The sequence below is a fragment of the Haliaeetus leucocephalus genome, unplaced genomic scaffold (assembly GCF_000737465.1).
Source record: "Haliaeetus leucocephalus isolate CR32 unplaced genomic scaffold, Haliaeetus_leucocephalus-4.0 Scaffold195, whole genome shotgun sequence".
NCBI lineage: Eukaryota > Metazoa > Chordata > Aves > Accipitriformes > Accipitridae > Haliaeetus > Haliaeetus leucocephalus.
Genome location: NW_010972631.1, coordinates 9,284,299 through 9,310,920, shown reverse-complemented (window position 1 = coordinate 9,310,920; position 26,622 = coordinate 9,284,299). Strand labels below are relative to the sequence as shown.

At 38.0% G+C, this 26,622-nt stretch overlaps 1 protein-coding gene across 1 annotated transcript in view; it reads right to left on the bottom strand.

The window, feature by feature from the left end:
- Positions 1 to 26,622, bottom strand: part of LMBRD1 (LMBR1 domain containing 1) — an 82,309-nt gene that overhangs the window by 43,910 nt on the left and 11,777 nt on the right. Inside the window, exons 4-7 of the mRNA XM_010565794.1 lie at positions 17,258 to 17,355; positions 16,209 to 16,276; positions 10,661 to 10,749; positions 9,246 to 9,319 (exon numbers count right to left, since the gene is read on the bottom strand). Of these exons, the coding sequence (XP_010564096.1) occupies positions 9,246 to 9,319; positions 10,661 to 10,749; positions 16,209 to 16,276; positions 17,258 to 17,355 (329 nt within the window). The remainder of the gene's footprint in view (positions 1 to 9,245; positions 9,320 to 10,660; positions 10,750 to 16,208; positions 16,277 to 17,257; positions 17,356 to 26,622) is intronic.

Here is a 26,622-nt window from a genome sequence, read left to right as displayed (position 1 = left end):
CTGTTAATAAAAATAAGTCAACTGTAAGAAAAGTAAATCATACTCATAAATTAGGTGTGAAAAGGTCATTAAATTTGTCAGTAGACAAACAGAGCTTTGTAACATATCTTTCAGGATAGAGGAAAAAGGATCACTTCACAATTTCATATGAAATCAGATAATGCTTATGAAGTGTTTTGGAAAAATTACAGAGCCAATTATAATCATCCTTCAAGGACATGCTAAATGAGATGCACAAGATCACTCAAAAATTAATCTGCCTATCATTGTGTGAGTAATACATTATTCTGCCTTGAATTCAAATAGCAATCTGGAGCTGACAACAACTATTGTCTTAATACCTAAGGCAATGTAAAACCATTTCAATGCAAAACACATTAATGAAAGAATAAATGTAAGCTACATCATCTGTGAAACAGTTTCAAACAAAGCACTGCAGCACTAATTTATCATTTTCTTGTTATATTCCACATTTATAGACATGGAAAGCTGTTAGTATAAATCATCAAGGTCATGGATTTGCAGAGCCCCCCTGAGGATCACTTGTTCACATTTCTTACAAAACAATTTTAAATATCAAGTGCTGTACTTCGTATTATGCATTACATAACACCAAAAAAGTAGACTTTGTGTTAGTAAAGCTTTAAAGCAGAAAAGCAACTACCAATTCAAGATAATGTTGAAAGTTGAACCATACCAAGAAATAAGTTTAAACAACATTACACATTTTAACACTGCATGTACTTGAGAAAAGTGACATCTGTTTATGCTCCTGTCAGCAATATTAATGTATCTATTGTGAGCAATTGTAGACTTCATATATACTTTTGATAAAACCACTATTTTATTATTTCCCCTTAAGAAGTTAAAAATTTAGAACACACATCTTCCCTAGTTGCCTGTTTTTCCCCCTTTCCCAGTCTTCTAAAGTGTCAATTAATGTCATGAAGACTATTCTTCAGTGTATTCAGCAAGGAAATGCAACATTAAGCGTGAGTTTTAGTATTATATTCTAGAAGACCATGCTAATAAGGATCAGCTCAAAGTTAGTCACAAGAAACTTAACTGCAGCTTTCGCAGCTAAAAAATACTTTTATATTTTGACTTCCTTTCACAGAAGCATGCAAGTTTGCTTCTTGTACAACCAAGCTTTTTAAAGTTACAAAATGGAAAAAAGTCATTTGTATTGCTTAGATTAAGAGTATTAAATGCGGTTTTCTTCACCCCCAGAACAGGCATATTCTCCCTTTCACTTACACAAGGAGCTTCTGCAAATTGCCACCTATCAAACTATTTAAAAGTTATTACTACCCTCTGACATAGAATAGTCTTGCAAAAGTTAGTAGTTACTAAAACATAGACTTAGCTACTTTTCTGAAGATACTGCATACTGTTTTTCAAAGCACCCACTGCGCTGCTTTGAACGTAAGTGGTACTGAGATGAATAAAGCATAGTAAGAATCTCTAATAAATCATTTTCTCACAAAATAACAGCTGTGACGGAACAAAACCTTTTACAACATGAGTTAAGTGAGGTTATAACAGTAAAACCAGTATTGTCAAATTAAATTAATCCAATAAAGAACCAACCTTACTGTCAATCACTGTCCCCTCGAACTTTTCATAGGCTACAGCCAAGCTTAAACACAGAAGACATCTCACACCATGAGGTACCCACAGTAAGTGCGGTACCATCAGTACCACTGCTAAATCCTGCAAGTCCACTTAGTACACAGACTGCAGAACCTCTGGAGATCATCTGGTCCAACACCTCAGCTCAAGCAGGGTCACCTAGAGCTGCTTGCCAAGGCCCATGTCCACATGGCTCTTGCGTATCTCCAAGGAGGGAGACTCCACAATCTCTGAGCAACCTGTGCCAGTGATCAGTCACCCTCACAGTGAAAAAGAGTTTCCTGACGTCCAGAGGGAACCTCCTGCGTTTCATTTTGTGCCCTTTACCTCTGGTCCTGCCACTGAGCACCACAAAAAAACCTAGCTCCATACTCTCTGCACTCCCCTTTCAGATATTTGTACACATCGATAAGATTCCCCCGAGCCTTCCTCTTCTCTAGGCTAAACAGTGCTAGCTCTCAGCCTTTCCTAATGGTAGGCAAGTCCCTTAATCACCTTTGAGGCCCTTCAGTGGACCCCTTCCTGTAGCTCCATATCTCTTGTACTTCGGAGCCCAGAACTGGACCCAGCACTCCAGGTGTGGCCTCACCAGGGCTGAGTAGAGGGAAAGGATCACCTCCAATGACCTGCTGGCAATACTCCTCCTAATGCAGCCCAGGATACCATTAGCCTTCTTAGCAGCAAGGGTACACTGCTGCCTCATGGTTAACTAGGTGTCCACCAGAACCCCCAGGTCCTTCCCTTCAAAGCTGCTTTCCTGCTGGATGGTCCCTTGCACGCACTGGTGCCTGGGTTTGGTCCTGGCCAGCTGCTGGACCTTGCACTTACCCTTGCTGAACTTCACGAGGTTCCTGTTGGCTCATTTCTCCAGCCTGTCAAGGTCCTTCTGGATGACAGCACAACCCTCTGGAGCATCAGCCACTCCTCTCAGTTTTGTGTCACCTGCAGGCTTGCCCAGGGTACACTTTACCCTATCATCCCAATCATTAATGAAGATGTTGAACAGGACTGGACCCAGTACTGACCCCTGGCATACACCTCTAGTGACTGGTCTCTAACTAGATAGATTTCATGCCACTGATCACCGTTCACTGGGCCCAGCCATTCAGCCAGTTCACAGTCCACCTCACTTTCTGCTCATTCAGCCTACGTTTCATAAGCTTCTCTGAGGATCTTATGGGAGACCCCCCACGTGGGCTAGGTCTGGCTTCGCAATGGGGATTTGGAAAATGCAGATCACTGACAAGATATTTTAGCATGGTATAACAGTACAGTAATTGTGTCAAGAGTTGAAGGCTGAAGTGGGAAGCATTACTGAGAACAGTTTAGTTCAGAAGTGTTCTTCAGAATACAACTTCTGAAGCTTTAAGAATTAAGTGCTATGCATATCTGTCCATAAACTTGCTTTCAGAATTTTGATTTACTTTTTAAAAAATGGTACTGTAGCAATATGAGTAAGGTATAGACCTAAACTATTGTTATACTCCATTTCAAACAAATCATGCTGTTAAAACAACAGTATTCTGCTTTATCACACAACTAATTGATTTTTTTTTTTTTTGGTCCTAACCTGTAAGTTCGCTACACTCCATAAAAAGTTTTAAGTTTTTGGAAAATTTAGAAAATTCAATTCTGTGCCCACCTCCTAATAAAACAAGGACCTTAGGAAGAAAAACTGCTTATTGGAATGGCCATAGTAAAAAACCAGAAACAAAGCTAATAAAACAGAGGTTTATAGGGCAAACATAAGAGGCAATTTGAGAATTTACTGTTACAGACTTTTTAAATAAGGTGAGACTGTCAAATACAACTAAGATGTCTGCTCCAGCTTATCTTTATATACCACCTTCAAAATGTTTAGCCTCATACTAGACACCTTTCACCTCCCTTTACAATCAAGCATTAGAGAAGCCGTTTTTCCTATAAAAGGGTAACACTAGTGAAAAAGGTTCAGGCTCAAGAACAACACAGCCCACTGCCAGACACTGTTATAGGTCCAGAGAAGCCACAGTTGCCACATTCTGCAGGACTGTCCCAAATGTCATCACTTGGAAAACTAAACAGAACAGGCCAATTAATTCCAAACTTTGAGTGGAAAATAAAGATCCTCTCTAAACACTCCTTTTAGTCCTCCTCAGTCATCTTCTTTGCATCTCATTTCTATTCTCATTTGAATGACATGGTGTTAAGAAATGCCATAAAACATTTAATTTGCTACTTTAATCAAATATTAGCTGTTGACTGCTGAAGATATTTCATAGCAAACAAACCTTGAATTTAAATCTAATTCTTACAATAACTCTTGCTTTTAATCAAGAGCATCTGCAAAAACATATACCATCTTCTGTATGAAGTTGTCACTGAAAGCAGTTTTGAGGAAGCCATGACCTTCCCTGAGAGAAGCAACTCTTCCATTAACTCCTTAAGCTGGTAATTTCAATGTTAGTACCCTCCCAGTGATTTCCCTTCAGGGATGAGATGCTTTCAGGTTCAATATGTATTACTAATCCCTTCCCAAACTCATAACTAGTATTTCACAGAAATTGAGGAACTTCAGATTTTTTCCCACCAAATAAGTTTTTTCTTCAGCTTTAACAGTGTATTTCATGCCACCCCATTCAGAAGCTGGGGACAAGCTCACAACTCAACAGCTAAATCCTGCATTTTTCCCCTCAAACTACAAGAAAAGCTCTTCTCTGTATGTATCACTAGGTCAAATCTAGTGAACTGATTTTGATATTCGAAGCAATAGAAAATGAAAGCCAGCGAGCTAACATAATGACAACCACAAACTATAGTGTTATCTACCTTTTTATCACACTCAGTAACACAAGTCCTCAGTTGTCAGCAACTCTGGTCCAGCATGTGTTGTTCCCCACCAATCCCCTCCACCCCAAAAACAAAGGCACCGAATGTTACAGTATCACATGGTCTGGTAAGAAATGTGTTCTCTTGCATGAATAGCTCAACATGTACTTCAGAGTAACACATTAAATCACCCCAGGCCTTGAGAGGCCCAGAACACTGGATCAATGCTGATGATACTCCTTAAAAAATAGATTTTAACTAGATTAGCCATTGGGCTAAATTGTTAGTTCCATAATTTAAATAGTAGCCATTTACAATCAAGAACACCACCCCCCCCGCACGGGGGGGCCTCCTGTGGAAGCAGGAGAACATGTTTTCATAGAGAAAGCCTAGGAGCATACACATACAGAAGTGGGCTTTTGCTCTCAGTATCTACACAAGTTCAAGGCTGCCTGCTGCCAGTGTGAAAGCCTCTTTTCCTGGGTTCTCACAGTATTGTATAATACCACAGTGCAAAAGCACAATTTTAGAACAGCCATAACGTAATTCTTCACACTGAAGGCCACACAAAAGCAGCACTGTTAACATACATTTGACTAATTGTAGAATGGATAAATTGTACTTCAAGTGACTTAAAAAGAATCACTTGATTCATCTGTTTCATGGTATTCTTCCACAAATAACATTTTAAGATTAAATCAGTCAACTGCAGTCAGTGCAGGCACAGCATTCCCATTTACTTTTAGTATTTTGTGTTAAATTAGTAGGCATTCGATGTAAAAACATTCTTAATTAGGTATGAAAGTATTCTCTAACATATCACTTATTACAATACAACCTTCATTAGAATTTCAGAATAGATTTTTTCTTTAGAGTAAAAAGGTGAATATGATTATACAGAAGACCAGATACACCTGTTCTTAGCTTCCCTTTAACAACAGAATTGCAACACTTGCAATGGAACAGATGGAGAATATTCAAAACTCAGGGGAACATTATAAAAATTCAGTTGTCTATACTACAAATCCTCAACACCTAACTAGTATATACCAAAGATCTAAGATCACCTCTGTTCAGAAACAAGGGAACTCGGACATCACAGATTGTGTCCCCATCTTATTCTCTCTACCCTTTCTTCCCCATCATTTGCTAAGCACTTGCAGAAATTTTTGAAGTAGGTGTCTTTGTTCTTGTGTTCACCCTTATATAAAGGTATTTTCGTGTTTAAAAAAAGAAATCTACCACCAATTATCAAACAGTGGTTTGATGACTAAGCACAAAGGCCTCCCACCTTTAGAAACTGGGACAAACAGTTTGATAGGCATGCAGAGAGCTGGCTAAAAAATACAGGAGCTTAACTACTTACTCATCAGATGTCTGAAGTCAGAAGCAAGCATTATAGACAAAGTCTCATAGACTTGCCTGCACACTAATTCCCTTGTCCTATCTAGAGGTTCTGGGCGAGGGGGGTTTATACAAGACTAACACAGCAAAAAAATCCACAACACGAAGTGGGGAGTTACCAAGAGAAAAACAGTTACTCTTTCCAGAATCACACTTCTCCTCCCAACTGGAAGGAGTTGAGTAATCCAAACTGGTAGAGACTGTGAAGCTATACTCTGGGCCAACCTCTCCCCAAGGCTTAGGGAGTGTGACAGCCCAGGAACTTTTCACTACTGAAGTAACTTGTGCATTAAGTGTACCACTGGGAAAAGCCCAGCCCACAATATAAACTGGAATGCAGGCACTCGGCATCCACATGCTCTCGAGGTCACACTCACAATTCACTCTTCAGACCATGAGAACAGCACTGCTCATGCTGTCATGCTGTTACAGGTGGAAACTGCTTACATTAGGAAGCCTGGCCATCACTGGCAGTGGACAAAGTGTTACGAAAGCACTAGAGCATAAAAGAATCTATTCCTGCTCCAACTTTGAGAGCACAGACCTTCTAATAAGTGGTTTTCACTGTCCATGACATATTTGTACCTCAGTCCACCCACATATCAAAGACAGCTCACTGTTTTCAGCATAAGATTCTACGAGAGCCTGCAAACAATGACAAAAAACAATGACCAAAAACACTGAGGTGGACAAGGACCACCTCCTGTGTGAGCCCATCCCTAAACCTTCTGTGAAATAGCTCCTCCATTTCTCCTACCCTGCCATAACACCTACTGTAAACAGAAGGGATAATTTCAGAAGGATCAAATACAGCAGTTAAAAACAAAGCAAACAATTCCATGTTCCAGGCATTTGCATGGACAGCTTGGTTGAAGTTTTCCAAGCAGCAAACTAGCCTAAAATTTTAGTAATTAAGGCATTCAGAGAAGACTTTTAGCTCATGCTAGATGTTTCACCTTATGTACCACCCAGTATTTGTACAAGTCTTAAATACAGTAAGACTAAGGCAACAAAATTAAGGACAGAGGTATTGTCTTCATCTGAGAAACCACACAGACACAGCACACTGAAGTTATTGAACATTAAACAGAAGTCACCTATTTCCAGGTTCAGCTAGTTTTGAGGACAGAAGCATATCGTGATACTCAGCTGAATGGTGCCTACAACCAAACTGTGCTCCAAAAATAAATAGGGAAATAATGTCAGAAGTAGGTAATATTAGCAACAAATCAAAAAACTTCCAACTGCTACTTTCTTAAACATAGTTTATATTTCAGTCAGCAATAAATTTGTGCAAAATAAAACAACCTTGCATTTTAGATGCTTATAGACATTTACTAACAGTTATAAAAGCCATACTTGGGTAGCTGTTTAGAAAAACAGTGAGGATATTCTCCCAGCTAATGAGTTTGTTCTTAACGTTAGTCTCATGGAGGTTAAAACACATTACATGTGCTCTGCAGTGATGTAATTGAACAAGAGATTAATCCTTCCTTCCATAATTAAGGGAAACAAATTTGCTAAAAGCTGACATGTTATTACAGGCTAGGCAAAGGTCTGGATCTTTTTTGACCAGCACACAATCTAGATGTCAGCAATATAGCCTGAATGATTTAGTGACCCCTGTCAGTCAGAAAAGGCTTAAAGTAATAAAATTAACAATTTAGGTCAAGTTAAAGCACTTAGTCAGCAGGGCCGAGAGCAATTCAGCTCACCAGAGATACCTACTAGCTGATCCACCAAATTGCTCTCCTACCTACTGCACAGAGCATGATGACCACCGAGCTGTCAGTGTTCTGACACTTACATCTAAGACCCTGTACTAAATTGCCTCACATAATCCTGCTCTAACTTACACCACCTGAAGTCAGTAGTATAGAGACAGAAAATCATTAGCTATTCTTGTTACTCAATTTAGATTTGTTTAAGATTAAGAGTCTAAAGGTATTATTTAGCAGGTACTTTAACCACTTAACTAGTTAGAACTAAAACACTCTTCCCTCTTTCTTGTATCATTGTTCTACACTAATTTTATCCATTTATCCTTTGCCTGACAACAAGCTAACACAAAACATCTCCTTGGCTAGCAATGCATCAAAATAACTTACTTCATGAGCCATTTTTACAGAGCCACTTAGAATTCACTAGCAAGGCTACATAGGAACAACTTTACTATGTTAGAACCAGGCTGCAATGGAAGAGAAAGTTACTTTAGCAAGGACACAAACTTAAAGATGAAAACCTATCAGGAAAACACTGACTTCTGAGAAGTTTTAAAGCTTTGTCTGCAGTTACCTTGAGCTTTAAAACTTGATCTTTGTTGCAAAATTTTACCATGATGACAAGTTAATACATGTAGCATTACAAACAGGCTGATTATTCAGTGACTGAAGAAATAGAACAGATTGGAAAAGCAAGTGACCACATGAACATCAAATATTGGTCAAAGCTAGTAAGTTAAAATGGTTTCTTTCCTTTGCACATAAAAGCAAGAGTGAAACAGTTTAAGTTACATAGCCTTAATCATATGATTTACAATCAGTTACAGAATGAACACTTCCAAATCCTTTCAAACTACAGAAAGAACTACAGTAGTTTAGTTGCATGCCTAGGACTACCAAGAATATTCCCTTTAGAAAACAAGCCTCTAAACAGTTTCAAATTCTATTTGCTTTTAACTTCTTAGCTATTCTTGATTTAAGCACATCTCAGATGTTGCAGATTCTTTATACCTGAATCCTGACATGCATAAATATTTACCCTTACTCAAATTCTAGAAATACAGAACTGTGAAGCAATGCTCTGTTAAAGACATTGCTTTTAATTTATTGAATGATGAACAGCCTTTTACAAAAGAGACAGTTATGATCGAGAACATTTTGCATACTACTTCACAAATCAAGTTATTCTGCCAGACTTTTCTTTGTAAAGCTCTGTAGAGATAAAAACATCAGCGTAGAAAAGTTGTAGTGAAGCTTACATTCAGTATTATAGACTGACCAGACCAAATCCAGGTTATGCCATAGTTAAATGAATTAAAAAAAGAAGCAGTATTTAGTTCTCCACTGCTGGATGGAGAAGGAGACAGAGGCTTAAGAACAGGAGGAGCCAGTGAATGTTACAAGCCATAGGCAATAATGTGACCTCCACCTGCAGAAAGACATTGAAATTAAGTCTGATCTGTGCTTAAGTACCAAAACAGTGGTTCTTAAACTTGCAGTAAAAAAGTTATTCCTCTCATTCCAAGAACTCAGAAGTAGTGTTTCGAACCATGAAAATCCAGAGCTAGAAGACACTGTTGAAGCTGTTTAGCATGATGACAGCTTTCCATACAAGTACAGCCGGTGATAACTGCAAATATCATGAATGCAAAGAGCTGAAACATTTGTGTAACAACTTACTGTGTAAGTGATAGCTGCCAACATTCCAATCACAGTCAAGGAACTAATGGAAAATGAAAGAGCAGTCAAGCCATCTGCAAAAAACAAAACAAAACAAAAAAGCCTGTTGAAAATTCCAATAGTAGAGGTATAAGAACATTTCTTACTTAACTGGTTTCCTGAAGATACTTAACATCATTAGGTTGAAGGAAGAAAATTGAGACATAGTTACCAGACATCACAACTCAGATGAAAAGTTCACCTGGCATAGTTTTTTGTCAGCAGTAGATCCTCCTCCAATACTGCAAGAAGCAGGACAGTCATCTCACCTTTGCTACAAGGTCACAGATGTTGCATTCCATCAAATGGTTGACTAGCCACTAATGAACTTGCTCCCACAGCTGTCTAATGCCTCTTCAAGACTTACTTCTGGCCTCCACAGGGTGCTGTGGTAAATTTTCACAATTTGCACATGCATTCTGGATGGCTCATCTTTGTTTTGTTTGTTATCCCCTGATTTCTCATAATAAAGCACTATCCAGAGAATCAGGCAAGCATGAATCCTTCAAACAACCAAACAAGCCAGACTCCGGGCTTCAGCTTCACCCAGACCACATACATGGAGATGCACAAACTGGAAAAAGGTCAGGGGACTAAGAAATTACTGTAGCCTTACTATCACTATAGAAATGAAAAGAGATAGAGGCAAAGCATTACCAAACTCATCCCCAAAGGCATCAAACTCCCCAAATCCTCCTGCATAATTTCTCAAAACAGACAGCCCTGTCCCTAACCTCACCATGCAGGACACAATATGGCAAGCTTTTTTTGGTTAAACAGTAGCATGGAAACTTATAGTAGCTTTAAGCAATCAATTTCATGTTTGCACCCAGTCATAATAACTGAACTATTTAGTGTTCTCTCCCATGTCCTCCCCTTCCCTCTAGTTAAATCAAGAATTTAGAGCACAATAACTTTTATTCCTACATTTGGAAAGTGGCATCAAGTCTGTCTTAGCTCACCTATAAAACACTTTGTTCACACCTTCGCTCTGAAAACACACCCTGGCTAAGTAACATTTAAAAGCTATGTTAAGTGAAGACTCCATGGAAGAACATACTTTCCCCTCCCCACCATTAATATCATAGGACACAACATTGGAATCCTTGGTGTCAAATGGGAACTGTACTGAAAGCAGACACTGCCAGTGTCTCCTCTCTAATGAGAGTTCCAGTTCGTGGTTTTTTTGTTGGTTTTTTTTTTGTCTGAAGAGAAAGAGAATAATCTTATTGCAAAGATTTAGTGTAGATGAGCAGTTAGAGTCCAGTTAGAAAACTGTCACCAAGCAAGTTAGTTTTCTTATTCAGTCAATGACAAGTATGCCAAGGTGAGTTAGTAGCAAGTTATGCAAAGCTCAGAACAAATCTCAAACTTACGACTACTTCCAAATTCTTCAAACAGGAGCTTCACTTTCTCCCACTCTGTGGAATTCTTCTTGTTGGGAATATTCAAAGGAACAAAAGCACTGTAACAGAGCAAAAAAGCCATCTCACTTAGCCCAACAGTCAAATATCAAAAGAATTCTACTTCTAAGTTAAGAAAATAGAAACCCATTTACTCCTGAAGAAAAATTGTATGACATTAGGTTTAAAGAATTCTGAAGGCAATGCTTCATTTTATTCACATTCCCCTCAAATGCTATATTTAGATCAGCAGAGTACATGTGTGAGTGTGTGCAGAGGCAGGTTTGAAGTCAATGAACAAGTGATTTTCTATTTACCAGTCCTAACAGAGGTAAGGACCCTACACTCAAGCATCATTAAAAGATGTATCAATCTGATTTACTATCCGGGTTTGACTCATGTGCTGAGGAGCAAAAAGACTTTAAGCATCAATTGAGACAAATTCTCTTATAAATCCACACATCTGGAAGTTAGATTAAAACAATTAATGATTCCCCCACCGAGCATTAATTAAAGTTTAAAGGGACATTTATCTTCCATTATTACACCTAAAATAACACATCTGCTGCATTCCATTCTTTGTTCTGTAGTTGGCCCAGAGAACTGAACTGTAGAGAAGTTCATTAAATGTTTTTGACCTTCCAATAAGCGGAGACTAGCAAAGAGTGCTCAGAAGAACATCAGGTAGAACAGTCCCCTAGCTGACAGCTTCCTGCTGTCAGTCTGCCCATTTAAAGTCCAATAGTAAGAGTAACTCTTCAGCATCTCCATAGGCAAAACATCTAGTTGGGTAAAAGCTGGAAAACAGAACCTCCATACAAACCTGAAACCATAGATTCCAGACATAGAACAGAACACGTACAAGTCATGGGGAAGTCTGATTTGGAGGGAAATGTTTTAGGTAAAGAATGCGAGAACCCAACCAAAGTCCATAAGGAACGCTCACAAATATCTTTTGGACTTTTATAAGAAAAAAGTACATAATTAGATCCCTGCTTCAAGTCCCAATAAACACATGAAAAATAAATATGCATCTTCCAGAAGTATGCCTCATACTTCAAGTACGGAACATAAGCATGTGTTTCAAAGGTTAGTGCTAAACTAACTGTGTGCACTTATAATCATCACATCAAAACCAAAACCAAACTAGTACTCTGCAAACAAAGTTAAAGTTTTATTTTTTAAAATCTTAAATTTTAAAAAGTGTTTGATTTTTAGCTTCTTGACTGTGCAGGAGGTAGATTAAGGCTAGCATTTACGTCAGTTGATGCATGCTTGCTGACCTTAGATTTTGTTCTTCTATCTGCCTCTAGTAGTAATTCTTTCTGTAAAATAGCATCCAGGCAAAATTAAGACACAGGTACTAAAACAAGGTTAGGCAAAATTTCTACTTACAAGAGATAGCAACACAAAAAAAATGCAGTGTTATTTGCTAAAAATGGTTAAAATAGGAGACTCTGGGAAACTAAGTGAGCTCAAGCCCTTTTATTTTAGCATCAGTATGAATTTGCTATCTGTGGACCACATGCAGGGAACAAATGAGATGTAAGAACAACTTAGAATATTTATAACTTGCTTGCCTTTTTTCCCCCCCTCCAAGAGCAATAAGGTTAAAATATTTAATTTTTTTTCTGAGACTACCTACAATCAGCATGTCAAAGGACACTAATCAGAGCCAAAGCCACGGTACCCATTATACACACTTGTCAATTAGTACTCAGCTAAATCTTGACTGAAGGAGATGGACATCTCATTCTGCTCCTGTTCAGGTTCCATGCACCAAGGGCCTCAGAGGAATACAAGTGCTATAAAGTCACACACTTTAGTTCCAAGGAAGCAGGAATCTTGTCCCCCTTCCTGAACAGGGTCCCTCAACTAGTAGTAAACTAGCCAGAAGGCTAACTAGCCCAGCTAAGCAGACTTTTGGCCTCTAGCTTAACAGGCCACAAGAAGAACAAGACAGAGTTAGCGTGCCTAGCCATCTAGAAACCTGCGTCCACTCCACACTCCCAAAGGATCTCTAAAACACAGCCCATCCATTGAAGCAGCACAGCACACAGCAGTTTAGGCCTATTCTTCATGCACGCTAAGCTAGAATAAATTTGAAAAAAATTGGCTATTTTGCTATGTTGACTAAATGGTCAACACAGCCTGAGGGCCATAGTGGCCATCAACAGAATGAGAAGTTTCCATGCTAAATAACTCCATTCACCTGTCATCACTGTGATCTAAGACAAGTCAGTCCATTGACAGCAAGTGAATGGAGCACAAGTGCCAGTGTAAGCTTTTACAGGTACAGCTGACAATTCAGTTAATGTAAGCAAACTGAGCAGCTGAACTGTGATGTCTTACACTTGGCGTTCTGGACACAAATGAAATTAGTAACTGCAGTAATTTTAAGAATAGAAGCAAACTGCTATGCTGTTTAAAACACATCCTAGGAATATTATGATTAAGCTCTAGATCATTATCTAGGCTGCAGAACAAGGAAAGTAAATGCAAGACAAGCAGTTTAAAACTATTAACTTTTGGCAGGGCTAATAACATACAGGTGTAGATGGGTCAGGTTTGATCCTTAAATCAAGGAGTGCCATTAACTGTCATCCTTGCGAAAATAATTTTTAACACACTAAATTTAAACTCGTTTCCTTAAAGTGAGTTCTGCTATAATATAATTTGCATAATTATTTACAGGCTAATTAGACATATATTCATAGCTTTTTAAAAGCTAACAGTTCTAGAAAATTTAAGGTAACCAGTTCAATTCCAAACACTGACATTCCTTTTAGAACCAAACATTCATTAATCTCAAAAGCAAATGTTTTAGTCCAAACAAGACTGCTGTATAAGGGTGCCTTAACATAGGTTGTAGTATCTCAAGCCCCTTGGCTCCAGCACATGACATTTAGAGTAAATAAACTCTATTCAAGGAAAGTAGATAATTTCTAAGAAGGGAAAGGCATTACAAGTAACTATTAGTTCCAAGTATCCCAGTGTAAATTTGTCCTATACTTCACTTTTAATGATACTCTGCATCAAGTTACTTGTGTGCAGAGCATTTAAGTGCTATTACAGACACACACATTTTTGCCACAGCAAGAGGCTCTATAAGACAACTAGAGTAAGAGGTACAAATACTACTCCTAACAATTTAGGCAATGGAATCCTGCTCATTGAGCTGTGTTACCAACTTAGAAAAAAACCTCCAAGATCATCTGGCACAAACCAGATATTATGTTTCCCCAAATAGGCACACAGATCTCTAATGGAGCAAGGTAAACATCCAGGGAAGAATAAAATATTCTTAAAACTCAAGCTTAATACAGCTTTTACGGTTTCTTTCAGGACTGCTGACCAGGTGAGAGGTAGGGACTTCTTGTGTAGACCTATATTTAAAGGAACCAAGCTATTTATTGACCTTTTTTAATTATAGAGATTACTTGCTAAATCAATCAGAACAGAGGTTGTCTTGATACGAGACACTAATCATGTAAGCACAAGAAGATAGACTATTTGCTACGCACTTAAAAGGTAATATTCCAACCCTTCTTGCCCTTAACCTGTGTGCACAAGTCCATTAAGCCTAGCCTCCTAAAATTAAATCCAGTACATAGAATTCCAGTCTGTTTTAATGTTGGTCTGATCCTGACCACCAGTGAGAAAGTCTCCTGTTACTGCCAAGTATAGGCCGTACTGCAAGATTGGTCTTGACATTCAGTTGAGCCCTTCAGGTAGAAGCTCCAGCTCCAAAACTTATCTCTTTCCTATCACACTGGGACTTATGAGGCTGCTCTTTGCCCTTGCTGTGCAAACAGTTGACTAAGACAGGTAACTTCTCCGTAACAAGCACGCATATAAACACCGAAACACCTACTATTTTATTTATATAAACTATACTAGAAACAAAGATCACATTTTTCTTCAGCAGTCACCTCATTGGCTTCCTAAACTGAGCTGTTCGCTCTCAGTTTCCCTTAAAGGGGACAGGCAAGAACTGTATTCTTCTGCAGCAATGTCTTAAGTAGCAAAGGTGCTTTTCCATTCTGACAGCATTAGGATGATGCTACTATTTAATCATTACCATCTTAAAAGAAAGCAAGCAACCTCATACACATAATAGCAGAAAAATCATTCAAATTAGAACCCAGAAATACTAAAATCCCTGTCGTTATCTAAAGGAGTCCTGCCTCCCTGCAGCAGATACTCCTGCTGGTTAGGTCAGTGGGTTTCAAGTCTGTACCTATGAAGAAGCACTGTTCAGTAACTTAGTCCCAGGTTTGCAAGTCAATCTCACTGTCATACGGCACAGTATCAGAGGGGATCACGGAAGCCGCTGTAATTTACAAGTTGTGAAGACTTTAAAGAACAAACTAAGAGCACAGAGGACAATTAGGAAGTCAAGAACCAAGTTCCATCTTACTAGAAAAGAAGAACAAACATGCTTACAGCTGCTGAGGATTCAGCTGACACCTACTAAAGACACTACAAAATTTTATAAACTGGATATATTATACCATACCTATATGTATGCTTATGATGTGAGCCGACAGTCAGAGAAACAGCTTTTGTCAGAAGCTTTAGTAATATTTCTAGATCATGATTAAGATGACTCCTTTAGTCTCTCATAATAGCAAGTATGTTACTTTTAATTGAAAGGACAGACTTCTTAGAAACATACCTTAAGTGTTTATCAAAACTAAAACAATATTCCAATAAGGTGGTATACAATTAGAAGCATTATCTTCACTCTACTTTCTACTTCACACTTCAGTACTTCGATATGAATCATTTTAGCATACATTTTGTAAATTTTACCAACTTCATTGCTGCAGTCAAAATGCTAAAAAGCTTATGACACAGCATATATTAAAAACATTCACTATTGGTGTGCATGTCATGCTTAACGGTGATCTTGAATGGAATCTGTAATACTGCTTGGAGTTTCAGAATAACTGCATTTGCTGCAAACAAGCTACCCACATCAGTAACATCTGCCTTTCAAACAAATGCCAGCAAAACCTTTACCATACAAGGCAAAACTATGTCAAGTATTACCCCACATTATACTTATGTCCTTCACAGAACACATCCATTTAGGAAAGTAATAAGCATGTAACACCTACTTATATTCCTAAAAGCTGTTTTGGAATGTCCATGAAAGCATTTGACAGAGGCAGGAAACAGAAGGAGCACAAACACTTTACTCTGTTGTACACAGAGATAGCAATACAGCTGTAAATATCATAGCCATCATGTCCTCAATGGACATTCACACTGCACAAACAAGCAGAACTTGGAAGCTCAAGTACCTCCACAATTAAGAACAGTTTCAGCTTCCAGTTAAACTCTTACTTTTCAGGTACCTAATTCTCAGGATATTTAAGTGCTATTCGAGATTAAGCTAAATATTCATTATACAGATTGAGTGCACTGTAATCTACCATTTTAATCTTGCACCAAACAAAATTCTCTTCGGGGTTCTATTTAGTATATCCCATTAATGTTCAATACAAATACTTACCCAATTAAGAGAAGAACTGCACAAATTGTGATGAATCCCAAAGTATATTTGAGTGCAGTTTTAACCTGCTGTATATTAAAGAGAAAGTTAACAAATTAACATAAAATAAATCCAAAGGGATTTGTGCAACAAGTTATGGCAAAGCATACTTCGGATAACAAAGGGACCTCCACAGAAAAACATGAGTAGCTTTAGTTACAAGTCAGAAGTATACACTGTTGAAGAGTTTCATAGCTTGAGAACTATGAACAATGACATGGAATTATGTTTCCATCATAAACTATGCACTTGAGTAGCTGTGGCCAGAAGCCAGGGTACATTCATTCAGTGCAAATACACTCAAAGAAAATTCTTATTACCAATGCTTTATATTATGGCTATGATTAGAAGTCTTTTTTCTCATGTTATGGTTACAATTGAACAGAGGGGAAAACGATCATCATCAATGACTAAAAGATTCTTTAAGAACAGCATTTTCATTTGAAAAGTTAGTAGCTTCCTGGCATGCATTTATTATATTTCCTGGAATGTCATGCATGTCAAACAATCTTCAGTGCATTACAGAAATAACCCAATGCTAGCTTCAGGTAAGTTACTAGTGTCTACTTCAAGAAAAATGCAAATGCTACAAGAAGAATGGTACTCCAATGTAGTGTCTATCTCAGAATCAGTATAATCTTCTTCTCTACTTTCAACCAGTTCATACATGTTTTCTATTCTAAGAAAATCTCATGTAAGAAGTTTTAACTTCCTGTATATGAAATCAGGCTCAAAGGAATTTGTAGGAAGCTTAAAGAATTCATGGCAATACAGATGTTAATTACTTATCTCACTAAAGTTTCATTTCATGTGAGAACACAGTGCTTAGAGTAGACTACGTCAGACAGTGTTATTAAGAGCTGCCTCAGTATTTTAAAGGAACTGTAGTAACAGACTTAGAAATGCTATTAACATTGTAATATTCAAGTTAGACAATCATTCTTGCTTTCATTTTTGCCTGTATTCACTTGTCTTTTCACTGCTCGGTGCATTTGCTAGAGTGAACTTACTGAGCATGTGTTTCCATCATCTTCTTCCTTCTCCTCATAATAGAAATAGACAAAGGGAATCCACAGAAAGACGCAGAACAGTATGATGGAGTACAAAGCTAGGAGAAAGAATTTAAGTGAAGAGGCAAAGTTACATTGGCACTTCATTCACTGCATAGTAATCCAAAGGAAAGAATCAAACATTAGTTTACTCTCATTTTACCTCTTACTAATTTCAAGCATTGAAAAGCTGATAAAATTTACTAGCCAGCATATGAACTATTACTATTTTATGAACTCCAAAAGATTTACAGAATTAACGCTTTCAGACTAAGGATTTCAGATCCACCTTCAATTCAGCCAGGATACAAAGACTAAAAGTAATCATCTGCATGCAGGCGATATACAGGAGTAGCACATGAGGGAAGAGGTAGCATGGAGGATAGTGAATAAAAGCAAGCTATGCCACCTAATAACAGAAGCTGTTCATAGAAAACATATACAAAAAATAAGAAAATTAAAGCTATTTTGATTACTGGACTCCATTCTCAGGGGATGTTCTACTATTAAAGTACATTATAGAGGGAAGGCATGGTTCTGTTACTGATGACATCAAATCAAAAAATAGAACAAGCCGGAGCAATATAGTATCCTTGCTTAACATGCCTTTTTTAAAGGAAAGACTAATTGGAGATTGCAACAGACATTATCTGAGTAGCCACTAAATCAAAACAGTCACACTGTCATATTACTTTGATGCACAGGTGATCTTAAGAGACTTTAAATCAGCTAGTTGAACCTAAGTGAAGGGTTAAATGAACACATAAGTCTTCACAAATACTAACTGGCAAGTTTGAAGACACTAAGAAAGCTAGTCAAAATCAATTGGACTAATTAGCCAGTGATATGAAGGGAGAAGACCAATTTCAGACCAAGAATTTAAAGTTTAAATCTTCAGCTCTCTATTATAAGAAGTTACATACTTTTTCAGACATCACTATTTAGCAAAATCTTTCAATATTTCAAAATATCTTATACTATGAACATTTCAGAAGTCTATTAGGAAACTAAAAACTATCATGCAGTATGTTACAGTATTTGCACTCCACAGGAAAGGTAGCCTAGAATAGTTAACAAAGCCCTCAATGTTACAAATACCACACAACCAAGACTGCTTGTGCAAGCACAAAATCACACCTTTGAGTGGTTAAGTAAAGATATCCAGGACCACACAAATCATGTGATCTTTGGCTATTTTTAATCTTTGCCTCATTTTGCATAACTAATTAGTGCTTTCCCACCACTAATCAATATAATCATCCCTAACTTAAGCTTGTGGGCTCCTATCTTGGCTAGTGCACTCCTTAGAATATCCATGTGCTTCAAAGAAATCTACCTCAGTACTGTTACTGAAGGTGGTGCAGAAGCCAAATAAAGTATCAACACCTATAACCTAAGCATGAATGAGAAGTGATTTCTAAACAGAATTCATTCTTCAGAAAAATATTTCAAGATGTTAGAGGTATCTACTGTTTAGAGTGCTGAGTTAATATGGTAGTGCAACAAACAGAAGTTGTTCTTGGTTAGTTCATAAGCTTTCTCACATTTGCCAAGAGCATAAAATTCAGGGCTCTAAGACACCTTAAAACTTCAAACTCTGAAATGTAGCATTCTTCAACCTTCTACCACAGTGGTACTCAAACTGCTTCAATATTGTGAATGCTTTCAAAAGTCAAGCCTCTAATGTAAAAATCTAGGTTTTTAGATTAGTCCAAAATCTGCACTGCACTGTGCCAGTAAATTAGGCAAGTTATATGCATCATTAAACAAAGATCAGAATAATCAGCCCATAGAGGTCACTGCAAGCACAGAAAACATCCTCACTTCCAAGTTTTGCTGTATTAACTTCAGCATACCTTACTTATGAGGTACACTCATTTAGATAAGGGACTGATCCATGTTTCTACTAAGGGGATAAAGGAAGGGATACTCAAATTCAAGAGAACAGCTATGAACTGTGTGAAATAAGGCTACCACTTACCACTACACCAGTCAAATATTGGTACTACCTAAATGCTGTCGCTGCAGTGAAAACAGCTCAGGCTTCTGAAACTAAACCTGGGGTTTTTTGTATTTAAGCCATTGGTGTTCAATTACTGAATACATAGCTAATCTGTATCTTAAATTTGTTTTACATAGTTTCTAAAAAGGAAAGGATTTATGGTTTTCTAATATGACAGTAAAACATACTGTCTCCTGACACTTTCCTGTAATTCTTCATACTAACATCCAGTTTTCTAAGTTTTACTGATCTGTGACAGTATATTAGCAGAGGACTACTCTCAATGGCTATTGACAATCATCTACACTTACTAACTGAACCTTTTTGCTAAATTGTGTTATTTAACTGGATTGAGGCTGTTGAATAGATGTATAGTTTGTCCAGCCTTCACCAGGTTTTGAAAAAGCCAATCAGAGCACAAGCATCTGAACAGCATATAATAAGTAAGCAGAGTTTCAACTCTGTCCAAGAAAGACTACCAAAACTATTATTTTCACATACTGCTATTAACATCACTGCATTCAGTTTTTAAAGGACTGTCACAAGTGTTTGGCAACTAATTTGTCAAAAAGTTTTGGAAACCTATCTTATTAAGTCATCTGTTCAAAGCTTCCAGGCTAAGTAATGCCTCTCAACTCAAGTGGTGAATTAGCAAGCTTACACCACTTCAGTAAAGCTGAAGTCAGAGGCAATTCTATAAAACAAAACCCTTTCAGAAGTTCTAACAGTTCAATACCATGACCATGTAAATACCTAGAGGAGTTTGTGTGCCAAGTAAGTGGCTGAATTTAAGTATTTTTACTGTGGAAGTCAGATCTGATATGTAAAGGCAATCAGAAAGATGACTATACTAGTTGCCCAAACCCATCATTTCAATAATACATTGCAATACGCAAAGAATTTGTGTAAAACCAGATCAAAGACACATCAGAAAAAGGTATTTTCATTCAGGAAGAATTAAATTCTATTGAACTAAGCATTGTTACCAACAATTCTATTCCAATTTCTTTAAACTCATTCCCTTTTCCACATCCCAGGGCCTGCAGGATAACTATGTTTAGGATATTGTTTGCATTCTGGAGTACTTAAATCAAGTTTAGATGCAAGTCTAAGCAGCTCTAAGTAGAATATTGCATGAAGTCCTTGACATCCTCCCTAGGTTTCATAACTTTGAATTTATCAACTCTAAGGTTCTCTTCATTGTCAGGGTAAACAAAGCAAATGACTATCCACATTGGCCTTACCAAAAGGTTAAATAACTGTACTTTCCATGAAGTCATAGGTAAGCCAAAACCCAAGTTCTTGCCAGTGGTCTCCAATCCTCAAGTTCTTGCCAGGCATTTATCAAATTAAGAAAAAAGTCTATACTGGTTTAACAATGTCATGTCAGCAGGAAAACAACAGGGAATTGTTTAGCCTAGATTTTTTACAACCCAATATAGTAGAGTGTTGAATCCTCTGGAAAATGGAGTAAAGCAGGGCACAAAGGAGGATTGAACCTTTTAAAGATCCCACTAAGCCCTCTTATGTCAAGCCAACTCCTTAGTAACTTGAAACTAAATATTACCCACTTCCTTTTGTATACTCTACCCTTAACTATCAAACCAAAATGTTTCAACTCACTAAAAGCTTACTTGGTAGCAACTGAGTTTTTTCAGAAGTTATCCAAGTAGCCAAAATCAACTCTGAAGGAAAGTAAAGTCAGTCAGGTGTTAGAAAATGCCACTCAGCTTCTTGAAGAGAGCAAGAGGTAGCTTCTGGTCTTTATTTTGAAAAGCCAAGACACATCTGACCAAAAGCATATTTATTCTCACATTAGCAATATAAGGTAAAAGAGTTAGTTTCAGATAATACTGCTAAACTAATTAAAATTTACCTAAGAGCTGATTAACAAGCTACAGGAAATACCTACCTAGCCAGTCCCACACTAGCTATAGAAGTGTGTCAAAGAGATTGATTCCCATATTTTAGTCTCATTTCAGATCATATAAAATTAATGCTTTTCATAGAACTCCATGAGCTCAAGCCCTACACCTTCTTAAAAAAAGACTGTACTGGCTATTAAACTAGTGGAAGAATCCAATAAGGTATAGTTCTGCAAGCCTTTCCTAATAAAACATGCTCCCATTCAATACAAGTTTGGAAAAAAAACATAACAATCTTGTAGAAATCAGTGCAGAACGCAAAAGAGGAGTCAGACCAATGGTTCATCAAGCCCAGTACTGTTCTCTCTATGGTGGGAAAAGGAAGAGATACTCAGAGAAAGCATGCAAGCCTGGTCACTTTCTGCAGTTTCAGCCTTTAGGACTTCCCCAGACAGCCATCACTGGAGCATGCTGGCCTATTCCCTTCTCCTACTCAAAATGAGTCCATTTCAAGCAGGCAAATGACATCAAAAAGCTAGCAGCAAGGCTGATGCTGTTGCACTGATAGGCAACTACAGTATACTTAGAGCAGTACTAAGTTTAACTGGATATTGAAGATGCTCATCAGATCTTGCTCTGTCAGTTATTTCTGTGGAAAAGCTTTCAATTTTCACCCTCATCTAAGAAATGTGATTAGGTCAGACTCTTCTTGACTACATTTGGCTTGGTCTTTAGCTAAAGAAAATCCATCAAGTTGAAACTCAGCATGTGAAGTATAGCACAGGAGTTGCTTCTAGCTTCAAGTCTCCTGTACCCCATGATCCTTTCTTGACTCTTAAGGCATGGGCAAAAGCCACACTACAGAACTAGATAGTGTTTCCAAGTTAAAGATTAAATACATGGTTTTTACCTGCAAGTTCAAGACTGCGTAAGTGTACGTAGAATAGTCACATGTGACTATTTACTTCTAACCATAAGCACCTGAGCAGCAGACCATAAAAGCACATCAGCATTCCACACCAATAACAAAAGAAAAACCAGAATCTTATTTACTTGACCACAGCAGTTAGATGTCAAAATGCCTTCCTCAGTGAGCATTAAGAGGCAAGTCATATCTGATCCAAGGAGGGGTCCCACTTCCCCTTCTCCACCATCCACCTGTCATATTAAAAACTCTTCTTTGCACCAGCTCCCAAGTTTGCTAGACCTTGTGCTGGGTCACCTTAACTCACCACACTGGCGAAGAGCCACAGATCTAGCAATCTTGCAGCATGGGCGGCCAACAGCACCTCAGGCTGCATTAGGAAGAGTGTCACCACCAGATGAAGGAAAGTAATTATTCCCCTTGACTCAATGTGGTCTCACCAGCACATCAGAACTGGAGTGCCATGTCCAGTTCTGGGCTCCCCAGTACAAGAGACACACATACTGGAGAGCCCAGAAAAGAAACAATGATTAAGGGCTTGAGCATCTGAGAGAGCTAGGACTGTTCACAACCTGGAGAAAAGGCGGCTTTGGGAGGGATCTTACCCTTGTGTATAAATACTTTTGTGGAACTGAAGACTCCAGCAGACTTCTTGGTGTCCAGGGAAAGGATAAAAAGGGAATAAGCAGAAGTGAAATATTTCCATTCAAACAAAAACTTTTATTCTACCTGCAGTCAGAAACTAGAACAGGCTACTCAGACACATAGAATCTACATTCGTGGAGATATTCAGAATCCAGCTGGAGAGTGGCATAAGTGAGCTGCAGTGAATAGGGAGTTTATTGAACTAGATTATCTCCAGAGGTCCCTTTCCAACCTCAGCACTTCAAGTCAAAGTGAATTTCTACCAATGTTGAAATTTGGGTTAGCACACCACAAGTATCCACCAAATGCCAAGAATGGCTCAGGCACAGGGGGCAAAAAGCACACTAGCATGCTGCTGGAAACAGGACCCCTTCTAGCACAAATAGTGCACTTCCATTTCAAGACAGCATCTAGCTTTAATACATAAGTGATACCTCTCACTATTTAGGCTATTGACTATAAAAATTGAGCCAAGTTAACTACAGGTGCACCTAAAGCTTTGTTTCTACCAACTCAGTTGTAGAAGTCAGCAGACCTGTAGAGCTATAACAGTTCTCCTTGGGGGTTCTTCACTGAAGACCTTGGGAAATCCCCAAGTACAGACCAATACCTTCAGGCAGTTTGCAAGCCTGCCAGGTAGTCACCTACAACTAAAATGAGGAACAATCAACTTCAGCTGCAGTTTTCTGTCCCACAACCATTATTTGAAGCCATTAAATAGTCACAATTCCTTCAAATTTATGCTTTACTAAAAGAACTGACCTTCTCAGCCAATGCTGACTTGTAACAGATGTTTTGTATGAAAAACCTTAAGCTCTAATAGCTCTGTATCAACTCTGAGACAGGATCTGCGCACACAACAAGATTCAGCATGAGACTCATTCTAGAATATTCCACCCATCACAAATGCTCTGCTGGCAGTTAAGTCCTTAAGTTCACCCTAAATGTGCTCTCTAGAAGTTACAGGCTTCCAATGAATTTCAAGAGAAAATTCAATATTACTACTTGAGGGTAACTTTATTTACATGTAGTAGCATAAACTCCAACTTACACTTACTGCTGCAACAGGTCTGCTATTTGCTCTATTGAAAAACCTTGTTACCATAGTAATTTTATAGGTCTGTAATACGAGGTGGGGCAGGGGGGGCCATACGGACACGACCCAAACAAACTTAAAAGCAGCTTTGCATTTGCTTTTTCCAAGTAAAATGATTCCAAGACAGACCTTTTTGTTCGTCCATCAGGTGAAGTCTTAAAACTGCCTGGTAGAATTTTTTTAGTTAGAATTGAAAATTAAATTTATAGCTCACATAGTTAACGTAGTAAAACACTGTTCTTCCTATTATACTACAAAGGAAACTTTAAAAGATTTGACAAAGTTCCTATCAACAAGACAGGAAACTGATCATCTGGTTTTTGAATTTTATTTTTCAGAACTTAGGAAAAAGGAAGAGCAGCACCTTTCATCAGCTCACGCAAGTTAGTTACCCAAAGACAAGCATCTAATTGCCTGTTCTGCCCATTAAAAAGGCTGTTTATTCCCTGGAAAGCTAACCTTCAAACTCAAAGGTCTTGAAGCAGTAAACAGCCAGTCAACCAGGTGACAAAGATATTCCCTTCCCCCTAACTCCCTTGTGACATGACAGACTGTCTCAGCTTTCATTATTGCAATTCTATAGACTTTAGTTTTAAATCAGGGACTGCTCTTTTCTCTGGTTCAAAAGTACAACTTTTGTTTCAAAACATTTTTCTCAGTTGATTCAGAAGCTTGAAGCACTACCACTGGAAAGTGCTTCACTGTATAGCCAGTACAACAATGGTTCCTGCCACAGAGTCTAAGCAATCTTCAGCAAGAATTCCTTGGTAAGGTTTGTTTTAAAGATGTTTCTCAGAACAATTCTTATCTCAAGTCAAAATGACTCATTTTCTGCTGGTTTGCACCGTACCAATACAAAGGCACCTTAACTATGAGAAAGTTCTACCTGGTAGCAGTCCTCAAGTAAATTATAGCAATGGTCCCTCCAGTATGTTTTGACTTGTTTTTTTTTTTCTCCTAGTAGTACGCAAGGGCAACTAGGAACAACACTAGGAACAATAAAGAACAGCAAAATGCAGTAGGTAGAAGGAACCAAAATATCTTCAAGAACTGGGAAGATTTCAAGCAGAGCATCCAAGATCAATACAGTCCCTCAAATCCCCTTGAGAGACTACAGGAGGCTCAAGAATCTTATATGATCATTAGTCTCTTCCATCACACAAAACTTCTGCTCTTCCAGATGCTATCATACACTGGTGCCTTGCATAACATCAAGGCTACTAAGCTGTTTAAAACAATGCTTTGTTATATACTCCCTCAATTCTCCTGCTGAGGAGACACAAGCTACTTCAGAAAACTTTAGATGAGTGTTTCTTCCCAAATACATTATTCTCACATCTAAAAATTTCTTAAAACAATTTTTTATCAAGACTGCAAAACCAGACATCTTGTTTTCCCCAGTGAAAGGTAAGGTATATAGAACAGTAGTGAATTTCAAGTCATCAGAAGACACTTGTTTGAAGCAGGACAGTTAAAGCAATTCACCACAGTAACTGTCAATACTATAACAGACTTTCAATTTATGTTCTGGTACACCACAGCTCAAAAAACACCAAAACAGTCACACTTAGTAGGAGAGTGTTTCTATAGAGGTAACTCCACAGTATTTGTCAAGTACAGCTATGCACGTCTTCCACAGTATTTAGCATGTCTTATAAGGGCAGACACTGAAAACATGTAGCCACATTTGACTTGCACCTGATTTCTAGAAACCCAAGTCTTTCTGTCAATGACTCAGTATCAAACACTTAATAAGCAGACAAAACTCCACGCAAAAATCATCCAAGTTACACCAATTGGATAAATTCTTACTCAAGAACTTTTATAACCTAGGAACCACCATACAATAACTATTGCTGACTTAAGAAAATACTTCTATTTAAGAAAAAAGAAATGGGAAATCAGGAGTTTAGCACAGACTTTAAAGCACACCCTAAGAGATCCCCATAGAATTTAGCAGACAGTCCTTGCCACACTATACTTGGGAGACACTTAACATATGCAGGTCAAGAGACCTCAGTATACCTCAGAGAAAGACTGGGATCTACTGATGGCATCCTTGCACCATTCGCAAAACTTTACCACAGGACACTGAACATCAAGCTGACTCCAACAGGTAGGATTTACTTACTAGGGAAAGAGCTACAGAACACAGTTCCAGGCTACTGTCAATTGTTTCAGCCTGATTCTCTGTGGTACAGAGGAAACTGCCTTTGGACAGTTTCCAACTATAACCCTTTCTGAAAAGGGCTTTCCTTCCAAACACAAGCTGACATGCTGTTTTAGAGCATCTGCCAACTGCTGATCATTCTTCAATCACTCAAGTACTGGCAGACACATTCTACTACAGTTGGTTTTATGAGAATTAACACACTAAGCCACTATGGCTTCAAAGCAATCAGTAGACTGGTTTCCCAAGTAAAGCTTTTAGGCTATTGAAGTCCCACTTCAAAATACAATTATTTCAAGCTTCATTCTGAAAGTTACCTCATTTATCATTCTACCAGTACAAAGCCATCCTACTTTTTTATCAGTCTAGCCAAGAAACCAGCTGGGTATGAGACACAGAACATTGCTCATGGGGACTAATGACTTTGTAAGGAAAAAAAAAAGCTTTTCTACATTTAGTGACAGCTTTCTCAGTAAATTGCAATACAGGTAGTAAAATAATCCTTAATATTCTGAAACACCAGTTAAACCACATCTTTGAAATTCTTGCTACAATTAGAAGTGACTTGGATTGAAGGACAGCGACTTAAGTGCACCAATTATTCATACTATAAGTTGCCAATA